Source organism: Salvelinus alpinus, chromosome 17 (assembly GCF_045679555.1).
Source record: "Salvelinus alpinus chromosome 17, SLU_Salpinus.1, whole genome shotgun sequence".
NCBI lineage: Eukaryota > Metazoa > Chordata > Actinopteri > Salmoniformes > Salmonidae > Salvelinus > Salvelinus alpinus.
In genome coordinates, this window is record NC_092102.1 from 30,840,208 (window position 1) to 30,852,623 (window position 12,416).

A 12,416-nucleotide genomic window follows, 5' to 3' on the forward strand; every position below is an offset into this window, starting at 1 on the left:
AGTTAAATAACCTCCCAAAATGTTCATAATTTCAACCACAACCTCTCCCCCCCGCGCGTCAAGGAAACAATTATATTTCACTCAACAATTTCACTGTCAATCATAATGTTCAATGACTCATCAAAACACAGCAACGCTTGTGTCATCATGGGAGAATAATATCACAAACCAGCAATTTTCATATGAACTTTTTATTAAATGTACAATAAAAAAAAAGGGCATGTTACATGTAATCAAAACGGCTTCTTATGTGGAGAGGGTGTAATTTGTACCACCATCCCCGGTAAACCTATTCATACAATGCCAAAAACCTGTTCATCTACAAATTGTATGCACACACAGTACATCTTGAGGGGGGCTCAATAGGTGAAATGATTCCTATCATGAAAATGAAAAATCAATTCAAAACACCACCCTGAGGTAAGCAAAAGCAGACGGCGGAATACGAACAAGAACTAAAAGGATATTAAAGAAAAGGCCTGGCTTGTTTTAAATACAAAGCCCTTCAGACAAGCTCCTCTATGTACAATTAATACAAAACGGATCAATAGCTGTAATCTACGATGCGCACTCCCCCACAATAAACATGACTAAATCATTCTCATGCCATGTATAATACGTCAAGATAGTAGTTAGGATTTTTAAGTGTCAAGGATAGCACTGATTAAGACTGAGCATGCCTTGATGCACCTGGTGCTGCAATTGAGCTGTCAAATCAAATAGGAGCTGGTCCTATATCACCAGTTGCTCAAATGGGGAACATGTGGATGAAGCCTTTAATCTCGGGAAGCTGATCTAGACCTGGATTTGGAGCGGGAGACTGAACGCTTGTCCGGAGACTTGGAGCGACGGTCAGCTGCTGGGGAAGGGGAGCGAGAGGAACGCTCCTCCTTCCCATTTTCCACGGGAGATGCTGAGCGGCTACGGGACTTCTTGTTGGCCGACTTCTCCTTGGAGCGGCTGCGGGAATCCCGCTCGGATTTCACCTTGGAGCAGCTCTTGGAACGGGACTTGCTTTTGTTGGAACGGGATCTGGATTTGCGAGAGCGGGAACGAGACTTCCTTCCAGACTTGGAGTGGCGTCTCTTGCTGCGAGAATGGGATCTGCAGGGGGTTGACAGAATTGTTAACAATCTTTGGTCAATATGGGTACAACAATCTAAACCATACTTCTCTAGACATTAGGGCCAGCTTACCGGGAGTGGGATCTGGAGTTACTCCTGGAGCGACTGCTCCTGCGGCTCCTGCTACGAGAGCGACGTCTGCTGCGAGACCTGCAGGGGGGGAACAAGAATACAAATGTCACATTAAATGGCTGGATAAGTGACACCACACATGGGATTCAACTACTAATAAAGAGCAGGGCGGTGTGTAGAACCTCACCTGGAGCGACTGCCAGAGTAGGAGCGTCGGCGGCGAGACTTTTCCTCCACCAGGCGGATCTTCCTCCCGTTGATGTCCGTGCCGTCCAGCTTGTCTAGGGCCCTCCTCATGTCCGAGCGTGAGCCAAACTCGATGACACCCTCGTTGGTACGCTCCTTGTGGGCATCGGCATACGTGACCTCTCCAGCCTGGCGCATGAAATCCTGTAGGAGACAAGGCAAAGTCACTGCCGAACATTACCCCAATTTTTCAGAAACTAAACGGCCTACCATGGATAGCAACTGGCAGTTCATCTTCAGTACCCGTCCCTCAGCTATAATTATAAACCAGGTAGTTTGGGTAATGGACACAGATTGGCTGAAACAGCATTCCAGCTCTGTGTATATCAGACAATATACCACGGTATGGCGCAAAACTACTTGTTTACTGTTATATTTATGTTGGTAACCGGTTTATAATAGCAATAGGGCAGCTTGTGGGTTTGTGGTATATAATATACTACTGCTGCTAAGGGCTGTATCCAGGCAATATGCTTTGCATCGTGCCTAAGACCAGCCCTTATGTATGGTATATTTGCAATATACCACAATGCTTCAGGCCTTATTGCTTAAATACAAGTGTCCCCTCGACTCACCTTTAGATCCTGCCAGCTGCAGCGGCTGGACAGATTCTCAACGATCAGTCGGTACTCGGTACGGACGGGTGGCCCATACTTATCCCTGCCAGTGCGGCTTCTGCTGCTGCTGTAACCACTACTACCTTTAAATGACAGGACAGACAAATTGTCAGCAAAACAGAGTGGCATATAGGCATTTCACTTAGTGGATCAGACCATGAACAGAGAATGCAACTACCAGAATAAAAAGGTGTGGTAATGTTTAATATAGGTCCTGTGAGATGTCCATCTGGACCCAGTCTCAAGACAAACCTAATTAAGTGACTGAGGTATTAAAGCTGTGGCATTTGTTGGCTTAGTGGCTGTACATTTTTATTCTCCTCACTGTACAGCCTCTGAAGTAGTTCATTGCTGTGCAAAGAACACCACTGCATCTGTTATCAGCAACATACAGCCAGTCTGACAAATGTTTAAAAACTGCAAATCTTTAGCAGTATAAACAAATGGACAGTGATGTTTTTCTTACAAACTCTTGAATCCTGAAAGACAAACGGAGGCTTCCACAAAGTCAATGTCAAAAACTTGTAACACGTTTTGTAAGAGTGCCAACTGACATAACTCTACAAAGGTTTTTCCCCATGACATAGCCTAACCGGTTGTCAAACTGGTGACAATGCAGTTGCTTTGCCTTCTTACAGGGAACGGTAACATGTTGACTTAAAGCCGTCCCACTTATTTTTTCAACATAGAAACCAATGGGAATCCTCACCATCACCCCTGGTCTATTGGAAAAAGGATGATGTCATCAAGGCTTCCGGTTAGGTCAGCCAAGGGTCAAGAGGCATAGGTCACACACACATTGTAAAGGTGAAAGCCAAGGCCAAACGGGACAGGCAGTCATCTTAGCCTCAATGGACTCAGCCTCAGCCCGCAGCTGGACTCTTTCAAATTGAAACATCAAGGACTTTGTTAATGTTGAAATCAAAACGCAAAGACAATTCACATGTAATGGTATTTCACGGTACAGCTGGGCTACATGGTGACAAAGTCATGACTTCTTAACTAAATACAGTTGTTTATTGGTGTTCCACCAGGAAGAAAACACTAGAAACATGGTTTCACTACACCTAAACAATCAGTAGCAGTAATCTGAAGTCTGCTCCGAGTTGGGTCAAACTTGTACCATACTCAATGGTGACACTATGGAAATGGTGACATCATTGAGTATTGGCGAGTTAAGTCAAACTCCACTTCAGGATCACAGGCCTGTGTGTGTGTACGGTCCACATTCACATCTCCTTGACCCATTGGGAAAAGGGTAAAGGGAAAATTGAAATACATTGCACTTACTGCGACCACCACCCCCACCACCACCACCACCACCACCATATCCATCTCGGTCACGGCGCGGTCCTCTGGCATGTTCCACGGTCACACGCTCCCCGCACAACTCCTTGCCATTCAGTTCATACACTGCGTCGTCCGCATCACGATTATCCTCAAATTCTACAAAGCCATATCTAAAATATAAAAAAGTTAAATAAGCTAGCAATAAAAACAAATGCCAAAACAATTAATTTCAAGGCACTTCAACTACTAGCTGCTAATTAGCTAACTAGTCATTCACATTTTCTGTGAAGGATAACTATAGTTGCACGCCCCTGATCAGTCTTGATGTAACATAAAACAGGTGAAATGGTTCAAAAAGCACATTTGTTTAAGGGTCTGCGTTTTGAAAACAGATTTCTCAACTCTAACGCTGCAGTATAGGGTGTCATAAATTATTTCTGACCAATGGGTAAAATAAGTTATTTGTGTATATTTCCCTCTAGGAAAACCAATGGTCCAAACCTCAATTTTTTCAAAGGCCATGTTCAAAAAAATAAGTGCATTGCAACAGCTAGGCTGGACTCTGCAAGAATTAAGGCTACTGGCTACCTGACAGGCTCCCTTTACTGTTGAACTCACATCTTTCTTTTTTGAGTCGGCAGGACATAAAATAGGGCTGTATTTTACTATATACCGGTAATGAGGCACGGACTGGTTTGGGTCTTTACATTACCTTCTATAACAGTATTAGAATGTTAAAAAAATATATTTGTGATATGCCATGTATAACATCCATTTTATAGTTTACACCGCTACTCAAGTCATCCCTCTCCTCGCCGCTTTCCACACAGACCTAGCCCTGCCCCTCAAGGAGCGCATTTGTTGTTGCTTGACCACGAGAAACTTGTTCAGTCTGCATGGTCAATGTAGCACATGCAACAATGTTGATGACAACAACATGGTTTCCACTTTGCTTCTTAATATAAAATTCAAAAGCGTTCTGTAATTACACAATTCGTTTCTTACATCTACAAAAAGCTACGTTTGTCTATTCTTAGCAAGTTTTAGCAGGCCTCAATCTGCATGTTGTTTGTGCAACAGTATCTTCTAAATCAAAGAGGAATTGACAAATCATGAATAGGTTGGCTACATGAACATTTAATGTAGCCAAAGATTGTAGGGTCCCCTAGGAAACACTGCCCAACATTTTGGTTCCTACCCCATCACAATAACTCCTCCCTGGCAGTGCCCACTATTATTTATAACTATAGAATTAACATCCTAATTCCATGATTCCAACAAGTGTTTATGTAAATCGTAACATTTGGTTAAAAACCAGGCCTAGATTATTTCGCCCATATTGTGCAGCCACATGTGGCAGTGTGGAAATTATCTAAAATTTGAGGGCAAGAAATGTAGAAATTTATGAAAATGATTTTTGGTTGAAGTTGAATTGAACAGAATAGAGAAAAACCCAATGAATTAACTTAGAATGTATGTGTTGCCACCCTAGGGTCACACACTACTCAAGGCAAATGAACTTTTATTATTTAAAAACAAAATATACTGTCAGAAATTGATAAATATTGTGATATGCTATTTGGGCCATGTCGCCAAGTCCTAACATAAGAGGCAAGATGCATATCGATTTTTAGCAGTCATGTAGTATTTCACATTTTAGTACAGTTTCCATACCAATTCAAAATTTCTGTTATTTTTCAAAGAATTCACAACAAGTGTATCGCTGAAATGTCAACGGAGCACTGAACATATACCATGCTTCTTATTTAATTTAGCTCATGCAAATGTTTGTTACGCCCTGTGGGAGGACACCCTATAAAAGTATACATTTAAGAAAGTGCTAATGTTAGTCTCCCTTACAAAAAGAAAAAAACACATGTAATATTGAAATACTGAAGGAATTACATTTATTAATATGGAGGACTGTTTCTTCTGTGGAGTACCAATATGGCCGACCGGTCACTTCAGAGCGTCTTATGCCAATACTTGCATCCAAAATCCAGGGTTTATATACATCAATGGTAGCCACATGGCCGCACACAAAAAAAATGGGTTTCCACTAGATAGCACAGAAACAAAGTCCAAATTGGCTATATTGTAAAAATGCACGAAAACAATTCTCTTTTTGGTCCTCGTTTAAGGTTAAGAGTGGTTGGTTAAGGTTAGGTTTAAAAATCACATTTTAAGAAGAGAAATTGTAGAAATAGGCGGGGTTCATGACTTTGACTGTAATAACTAGTAACGACCAAAAAAACTGCCTGCAGCCAAACAAGCAGCCATTTTGAACACGCTGTGTAGTAGCTAGCATCTAAATACGTTAGCTAGGGGCCTTCTTTACAAAACATGTTAAATGCTTTAGTAAAGCAAATGTGTGCAGCTAATAACCACTAACTTTAGCTAATTTCTATTACACGCACAGATAACACAAATGAAAGGCAAATGTATTTCGCTTATGTTTTGGGGAAGCTAGCCGAAAGCAAGTAGGTAACGTTAGCTAGCTAACGCCAACTGGATATATAGTTACCATTAGCTTGCCAGCTATTTTTTGTTCCAACTGATTCTCTTATATGATCAACTTACCCATTTTTCAGATCAATTTCCATAAGCTTTCCGTAGCCATCGAAAAATCTTTGAATGTCTTTTTCTCGAGCATTATAATTAAGTTTTCCAACATAGATGCGAGGCATGATTATTGATCCTCGCACAAAATATCGTAATCAAAAGAGAAGTAGCCGAGGAGTTCGAATGTTTTATGTAGACTGTGACGTAAAGGACCATCGCGAGAATACACGAATTCCCGCTCCGGTGTCTGGTCATCTGAACCAGTGTTTCCCAACCCCTGGTCCTCGAGTACCTCCAACAGTAGAGTTTGGTTGTAGCCCTTGACAAACGCACATAATTCAAATCATTGTGGGCTTGATGATTAGTTGACAAGTTGAATCAGGTGTGCTTGTCCAGGGTTACAATAAAAATGTGTGGTAATCGACCAGGGTTGGGAAACACTGATCTAAACCCGCCTGTCTAAATTCTGCTCGTAGTCTACGATCGTATAGAACTAAAAATATTTTCCTGCAGCATTTCTCAGTTTATCGTGCAGAGTAGTTTAGCTATATATTATAGTAGCCTACTATAGACAAGGGAATTTAAAGATACTGGGACCTGCAGCTATTGATGCCAGCAGGTAGCCTGGCGGGTAGGCGCGATGGGCCAGTAACCGAAAGGTTGCTGGATTGAATCCCAGAGCAGACAAGGTAAAAATCTGTTCTGAGCAAGGCAGTTAACCCACTGTTTTCCAGGTGCCAATTAAGGCAGCCCCCTAAGTATCCCCTTTCCCAAATGCAGTGTCCCTTTTTTATAGAAATCCAAATGGGTGAAATGGGGTAATGTTAAGTTACAGAAGCCCAGTATACCATGTATGTTCTATGCATTCTTGTTTGTATAGTGTTCTAAACATATGTGAATATTAGCAGGGGTTGGCTCCCGAGTGGCGCAGCAGTCTAAGGCACTGCATCTCAGTGCAAGAGGCATCACATCCGGCCGTGATTGGAAGTCCCATAGGGCGGTGCACAACTGGTCCGGGATAGGCCGTCATTGTAAATAAGAATTTGTTCTTAACTGACATACCTAGTTAAATTTTAAAAAATGTGCAAGAGAATGAAAAAAGGTGTTGCAAAAAACAGTCGTAACTTGTCTTTATCTAGTCATTTATGTCATTCTCCAATATCGTTAAATTGTACAACAATGTAACAGAGAAAAAAAAACATTACTTTAAATGCAACCATGGTATCGTGACAATAGAAAATAAAATATCAGATATTTCAAAACAATATCTTATCACTCTCCAACCCCTATTTTGCAAGCAGCAGCTCCACCATTGATGTTGGCACAGGAAAGGAACAGGGTCGTGCAGGCATGACGTGTGCGTTTGACAACCCTCCATTTTGCAAACAACAGGTGAGATACTGGACAAATCTAGAGACATGAGAGAAATGTACAAGCCATTAAGTCTGTTGCTTTCAAGTATTTTCTTGTCCACCAATATACATGTGGTTCTACATTTCTTAATGAGAGCATAGAAAATCATGTCTTGTGACGGTCACCATAGAGGTGACCAAACGTGATTGATGAAATGACAATGCAATTCTGACTCACCATTTCTTGTTCCGTGGTTTCAGCTCCTCAGTAGCATTACGCAGGAAGATGTAGTTCTTTTTCTGAGGGTTGTAGTACTCATGTCCCTGAGGTTAAACACATATGTATCAATTTAGCTTTTTAAAAAAAAATTATATTGCCTGTCCATTTTGAAGGAATAGAATGAGTCTTAAATCAACCTATCATAACATGAGGTACAAGATAAAATGTTACCTTTGACCAATCATAGCTGGAGGCGTAGGCAAAGATGTTGCCGTTGTTGTTGAAGGAGCATGCTGTGATTGGCTGGTCCAGCTGCTCTGAGGTCTTCAGCTTGGTGCGGGCATCTTTATCCCAGAAGCTGAAGCGACCATCCGACCCAACAGTCGCCAGTGTCCCGTGGACAGGGTGGAAGGAGATGGCATTTACCTGTTTGATCAGAAACAGCAAGGTGTTTGCATGAAAAACACCCCAATATCTTATGTTACCTACTGACTGTATCCAAATGTATATGAAAGCAGGGTGTAGAGAGCAAAATCTGGACTCACAGCATAGATATCTTGTGGTGTGGCTGTGTTGGTTCCATTCGACCTGTGGCACTTAAAGGTGAAGTTATCCTTGGCTCTACAACACAAAAACACAGTGTGGTGAGTAGGGTGCCGTGGGTGGTAGCCAAGGTCTTTCTCACAGTTTAAGGAACAGCCTGGTTTGTGGTACTCACGGGTTAGGAGGGTTGATGTAGTGAATGGCAACCCTCCCTTCAATGCTTCCGAGAGCAAATCCAGCAGGCTTGTTCTGTTTGTCCTTAAAAATGGCTATGCAGCGGTGCTGATACAGGGAGATGGAAGAGGTAGTGTTAGGGTGTACACCACAGGCATGAACTATTCATGAATAATTGATAATCAATGGAAACTGCACTCTGAAAAGGTGTGTGTATGTACACTAGTAGATAGTCCTGTAAATGTATTGTTCATTTTTTTTAATGTAACCTTTATTTATCCAGGAAGTCCCAATGAGGTCAAAAGAACTCTTTTAGGGAGACCTGTAAGTCACCTGGTATGTGAGACCAGTCACCTGGTGTTTGAGTGGTGAGTCTATCCTCCTAAACTCAGACGGCTGGTTTTCAAGTTGATATACAATCAAACCTCGGTCTGCAGACGCTACCACTGCCATGGGGTACACCTGAAAACAACAGGGAACCAATCAGCTGAGTTGACAACACATGACTTATAAAACCAGCGGCCTCATTTATAACCATTGCGTAAATTTCACACAATACCTGCGTGCGCCATTTCTGAAAAGAATGCGTACGTCTAAAAATAGAGATTTATAAACTTGGTGCACACCAAGCATGTTTCCCGTTTTATAAATCAGACCTGTCATAAAACTGAGCATGCGTGAACGAGTATTAAAACTCTGCCTGGAAAACGCCCTCTGTTCACTTTTTATACTGACAATAACGCTCCCTTTATTTGCTGTATAATTTGTCACTATTGGAATTAGGCCACGGCAGTTTCTATAAGAAAGATCAATGGCATATTTGATTACATTTCTGTAGAGGTGTGGGCAGAAAGTGATGCTATTTTGCAGTAACTTTTCCAAACTTAACATGAATGCTGCTTATAGCGAGTGCCTGTTTGTGCATTATGGAAGATTGATTGTATAGTGGAAACAATTTAAAAGTAGGCTTCAGCCCACACTTCAATAGATTGTTTCTATGTCCTGCTTTGATATAGGCTCTAAGATTAAATAGGTTTATGTCATGCTCCTATCACACAGCAATACTGTCGCTTACCCATACTGTCAAATATTTTACATAAGCTACTTGTCTATTTACTGTGTTGACAAAGGTAAAAAAAAAATGCAGTAATTTATGCTGTATTGACCATTTCTGAAAGAGAAAACAATTGGCATACAGTAGTAGCATACATACTTCAAAGTACAAGATCAACTGTGTTATAAACCACACTGCATATGGGATCACGTATAGCAAAACTTGAAATACATTGCCTATCTATTTACATAGACCCAATTAAATGAGAGATGCGCATGGTAATTTGTTGTATGGCTACTTCAGGAATATGAACCCATCACAGCCATAAAAATGTAGGAATTTATTCTGAAATAATTATGAAAACAATTCTGTAATTATTTTAGAATCTAAAAACAAAACACACTTAATATTTGCTCTTCTCACTAACAGCAAATGGCTGCATCTTGTTATTATGTGTTTATGAATAAGCGTATCACCATATACCCCATTAGCACAGGCCAACTTTCCTGCTTGCAATACTTAAACCGCCAGAAGATATGTGTACACATGGTCTTAGTTTGAGGAGGAAAGGACATTCAAGTCAAGTTCTGTGACAACTTTTGTGGTAACTGGCACATGCATATTTTTGGGTATATTTTGTAAGTACGCACCGTTTATAAATGAGGCCCCAGGAAAGCACACTAAGCAATTTTTGGGGGGAAATGTAACTCTGCTGAACGCTATTTAGAGCTATTATAGAAAACCACTTAAAGAATATGAATCACTGGAGCTTTAGCACTAGGTCCTCACCACGTCTGCACAGTAGCACCTCTCCGGCAACTGCAGAGACATCATTGGGTTGGGCGAGCGGGTGTCCCAGAACTACAGCAGAGCAAATCAAACAAATAAATTAATGATTAAAAGTATAACTAAGATAATGACTATGATCACAATGGGGAAATTTTGTTTGCGACACTGTACATTTAAAACATATCAAAGCATACAAATGGACAAATATAGACAATACACACAACGAGAACAGAACAAGTGCAATTCATTGGTGATTCATAATGATTCAACTGTACACAATATACACTTCACATCAGTACAATGTCAACTGTAAGCTAGCCTGCTGGACCTAGTGACTGTCATTCAGGAGCCTTACTGCTGCTGGGATAAAGGACTGTTTGGCTCTATTCCTTTAATAACCTATAATAACTATTATATAAAATAGTTCCCAATCCCAATTATGTTTCTTACCTTCAGAGTTTTGTCCCAGCTGCCTGTCATGATGCAGTTGTAGTTGGGGGCTTTGATCCAGTGGACTGTTCTGATAGGAGCATCATGCTAAATGGAAACATAAATCAAAGACCATTTCTCTAGTGTCAACAGAACTTGTCAATGTATTCAAGGGAAGCACAGAGAGGTGATGAAACTACCAATTGAAAAATAACACTGAAAACAGTATTCATAGCCTGAAATATTTACCTGTGCGATCTGTATTGCCTGGTTGCTGTTGAGGTCCCACATTTTGGCAGTCTTGTCACAAGACGCAGTGAAAACCTTGCTACCGTCCTAAAAGAGCAAGGGAACGAATAAGTCAAGTTTCATTCAAACACCTCATATGGTTGGTAAAGATATGTGATGTGAGGGGGCCTACTTCGCTCCAGCAGACATCAAGGACGGGACCTGTGTGCATCTGCTGGGCTTTGGGGACTGTCTGCCCGTTGTCCTGTACCTCCCAACACCTCACCTGGAAAAATGTAAGAAAACAGTCTCATATGTTGTTACAAAGTGAATGGGTTTTAGACTCATAGCAACAAAAACAGCATAAGTATGAAGTGGGCACTTTAAGTGGAACATGATGACTCGACTCACATCATTGGCCCAGGATCCCCCTATCAAGAAGTTCCCTGGCATAGCAGGGGGACTGAACGCCAAGCAACTGATGCTGTCATCTGGGGGTGAGGTTACTTCCACATCCTGTATGAGATAACATATAATTCAAAATCAAATACATTTGAATTACACCTCTCAGAACAAGTTCTACTAGTAAAAAATATTTATTATTATGCAGGTTACAGATAGGGAATGTTATTAGCTAGCTACTTACCTTCATTGGGTTGTGGGTATCCGTGGTTGCCGCTCCAAATCCCCCAGCGCCAAAGCCAGTGCTGGCCCCGAACAAACTCATGACGTCGGATTGATTTGAGCCAACACGCGGTTAGTAATCTTAAATGGTACAGAATAGACAGCATTACAATAACGTGGTTATTCAATTAACCTTTACATGATAGTATACATAAAGTACAATAACGCAAGAGGACCGCTAGCGAGTGGTTGTCAAATTGTGGCAACAGATTTAGTTATTTTTGAGCTTCAGTGATAGAACGTTAGCTAAATGAATGGAGGTTAACGTTACTCATAAACCATTATCATGTTGTTCACTTAGCAAACAATACAGCTACACCAAATTAGCATATCAACTGACGCAGTGATACTAAATAGCTTACTTTTGTCCCAGTGAAATGCAGTAGTTTCAAATGTGTACATATCAATTGTTTACCTTTTTTTTACGCTGAGGAGAAGCTTGATTGAAGAAGAAAACGCAGCGCAATGAGCGGAAAAGGAAGTGCTTTCATTGCACATGCGTCGGAAATTTAGGACCGGTTCCAGGTAGTATTCATTGCAGACGCGCTGCACAGATAATCTCATCTCACAATGAAATACGGGTTTTACATGTAAAAAGTAGTTAAATCGAAATCGCTGGTGATATCTGGTGATCTTGACGTTGTTCTAATTCCTCCCATGATATAAAACGAGGTTTACACACCTTCAAGGATTAGTTTGCATGATAAACATTTATTTGGGTGTTACCTATTCAATATAATCAACAAGGCAAACCAAACAACATATTCTCCTAAAAATGGAACAGTCATGCAATAAAGTTGAATATTTGTTTTGTTATTGTAAAAATCAGGTAAAAAATAATTTGAACTAGACTTTGTATTTGCTTTTTTGAACAAATCAGGAGTTTCTTTGATACCATGTGGATAGCTTGTAAATTCTTGTTTACTATTTGAAATCTACAACCTCTTTTATCCAAGGTGCCTGCTCAGTGTTTTTCTTAAATTGAGTTTCACCCCCTGCCCTCAGAACAGCCTCAATTTGTTGGGGCATGGA

General features: G+C 40.9%; 2 protein-coding genes across 4 annotated transcripts; both read right to left on the reverse strand.

Moving 5' to 3' along the window:
* Positions 1 to 175: 175 nt before the first annotated feature.
* On the reverse strand, positions 176 to 6,221 carry LOC139542736 (serine/arginine-rich splicing factor 6-like). Its single transcript, XM_071348524.1, has 6 exons — positions 5,930 to 6,221; positions 3,350 to 3,519; positions 2,018 to 2,142; positions 1,384 to 1,586; positions 1,197 to 1,274; positions 176 to 1,104 (listed from the first exon to the last, which is right to left on the reverse strand). Exons 1-6 carry the CDS (start codon positions 6,034 to 6,036, stop codon positions 777 to 779), a joined length of 1,011 nt encoding a protein of 336 aa, XP_071204625.1. The 5' UTR covers positions 6,037 to 6,221; the 3' UTR covers positions 176 to 776.
* Positions 6,222 to 7,036: 815 nt separating this feature from the next.
* Positions 7,037 to 11,896, reverse strand: LOC139542735 (mRNA export factor-like). Of its 3 annotated transcripts, none has more exons than XM_071348522.1 (13): positions 11,800 to 11,896; positions 11,347 to 11,465; positions 11,112 to 11,216; positions 10,894 to 10,986; positions 10,722 to 10,808; positions 10,494 to 10,580; positions 10,044 to 10,115; positions 8,555 to 8,662; positions 8,202 to 8,308; positions 8,029 to 8,104; positions 7,715 to 7,909; positions 7,502 to 7,587; positions 7,037 to 7,321 (listed from the first exon to the last, which is right to left on the reverse strand). In XM_071348522.1, coding segments are annotated over exons 2-13 (1,098 nt in total). In that variant the 5' UTR covers positions 11,428 to 11,465; positions 11,800 to 11,896; the 3' UTR covers positions 7,037 to 7,320. The 3 variants fall into 3 exon arrangements, with proteins under 3 accessions (XP_071204623.1, XP_071204621.1, XP_071204622.1); XM_071348520.1 differs by having other exon boundaries at positions 8,534 to 8,662; XM_071348521.1 differs by lacking the exon at positions 7,037 to 7,321 and having other exon boundaries at positions 7,498 to 7,587.
* Positions 11,897 to 12,416: the final 520 nt, after the last annotated feature.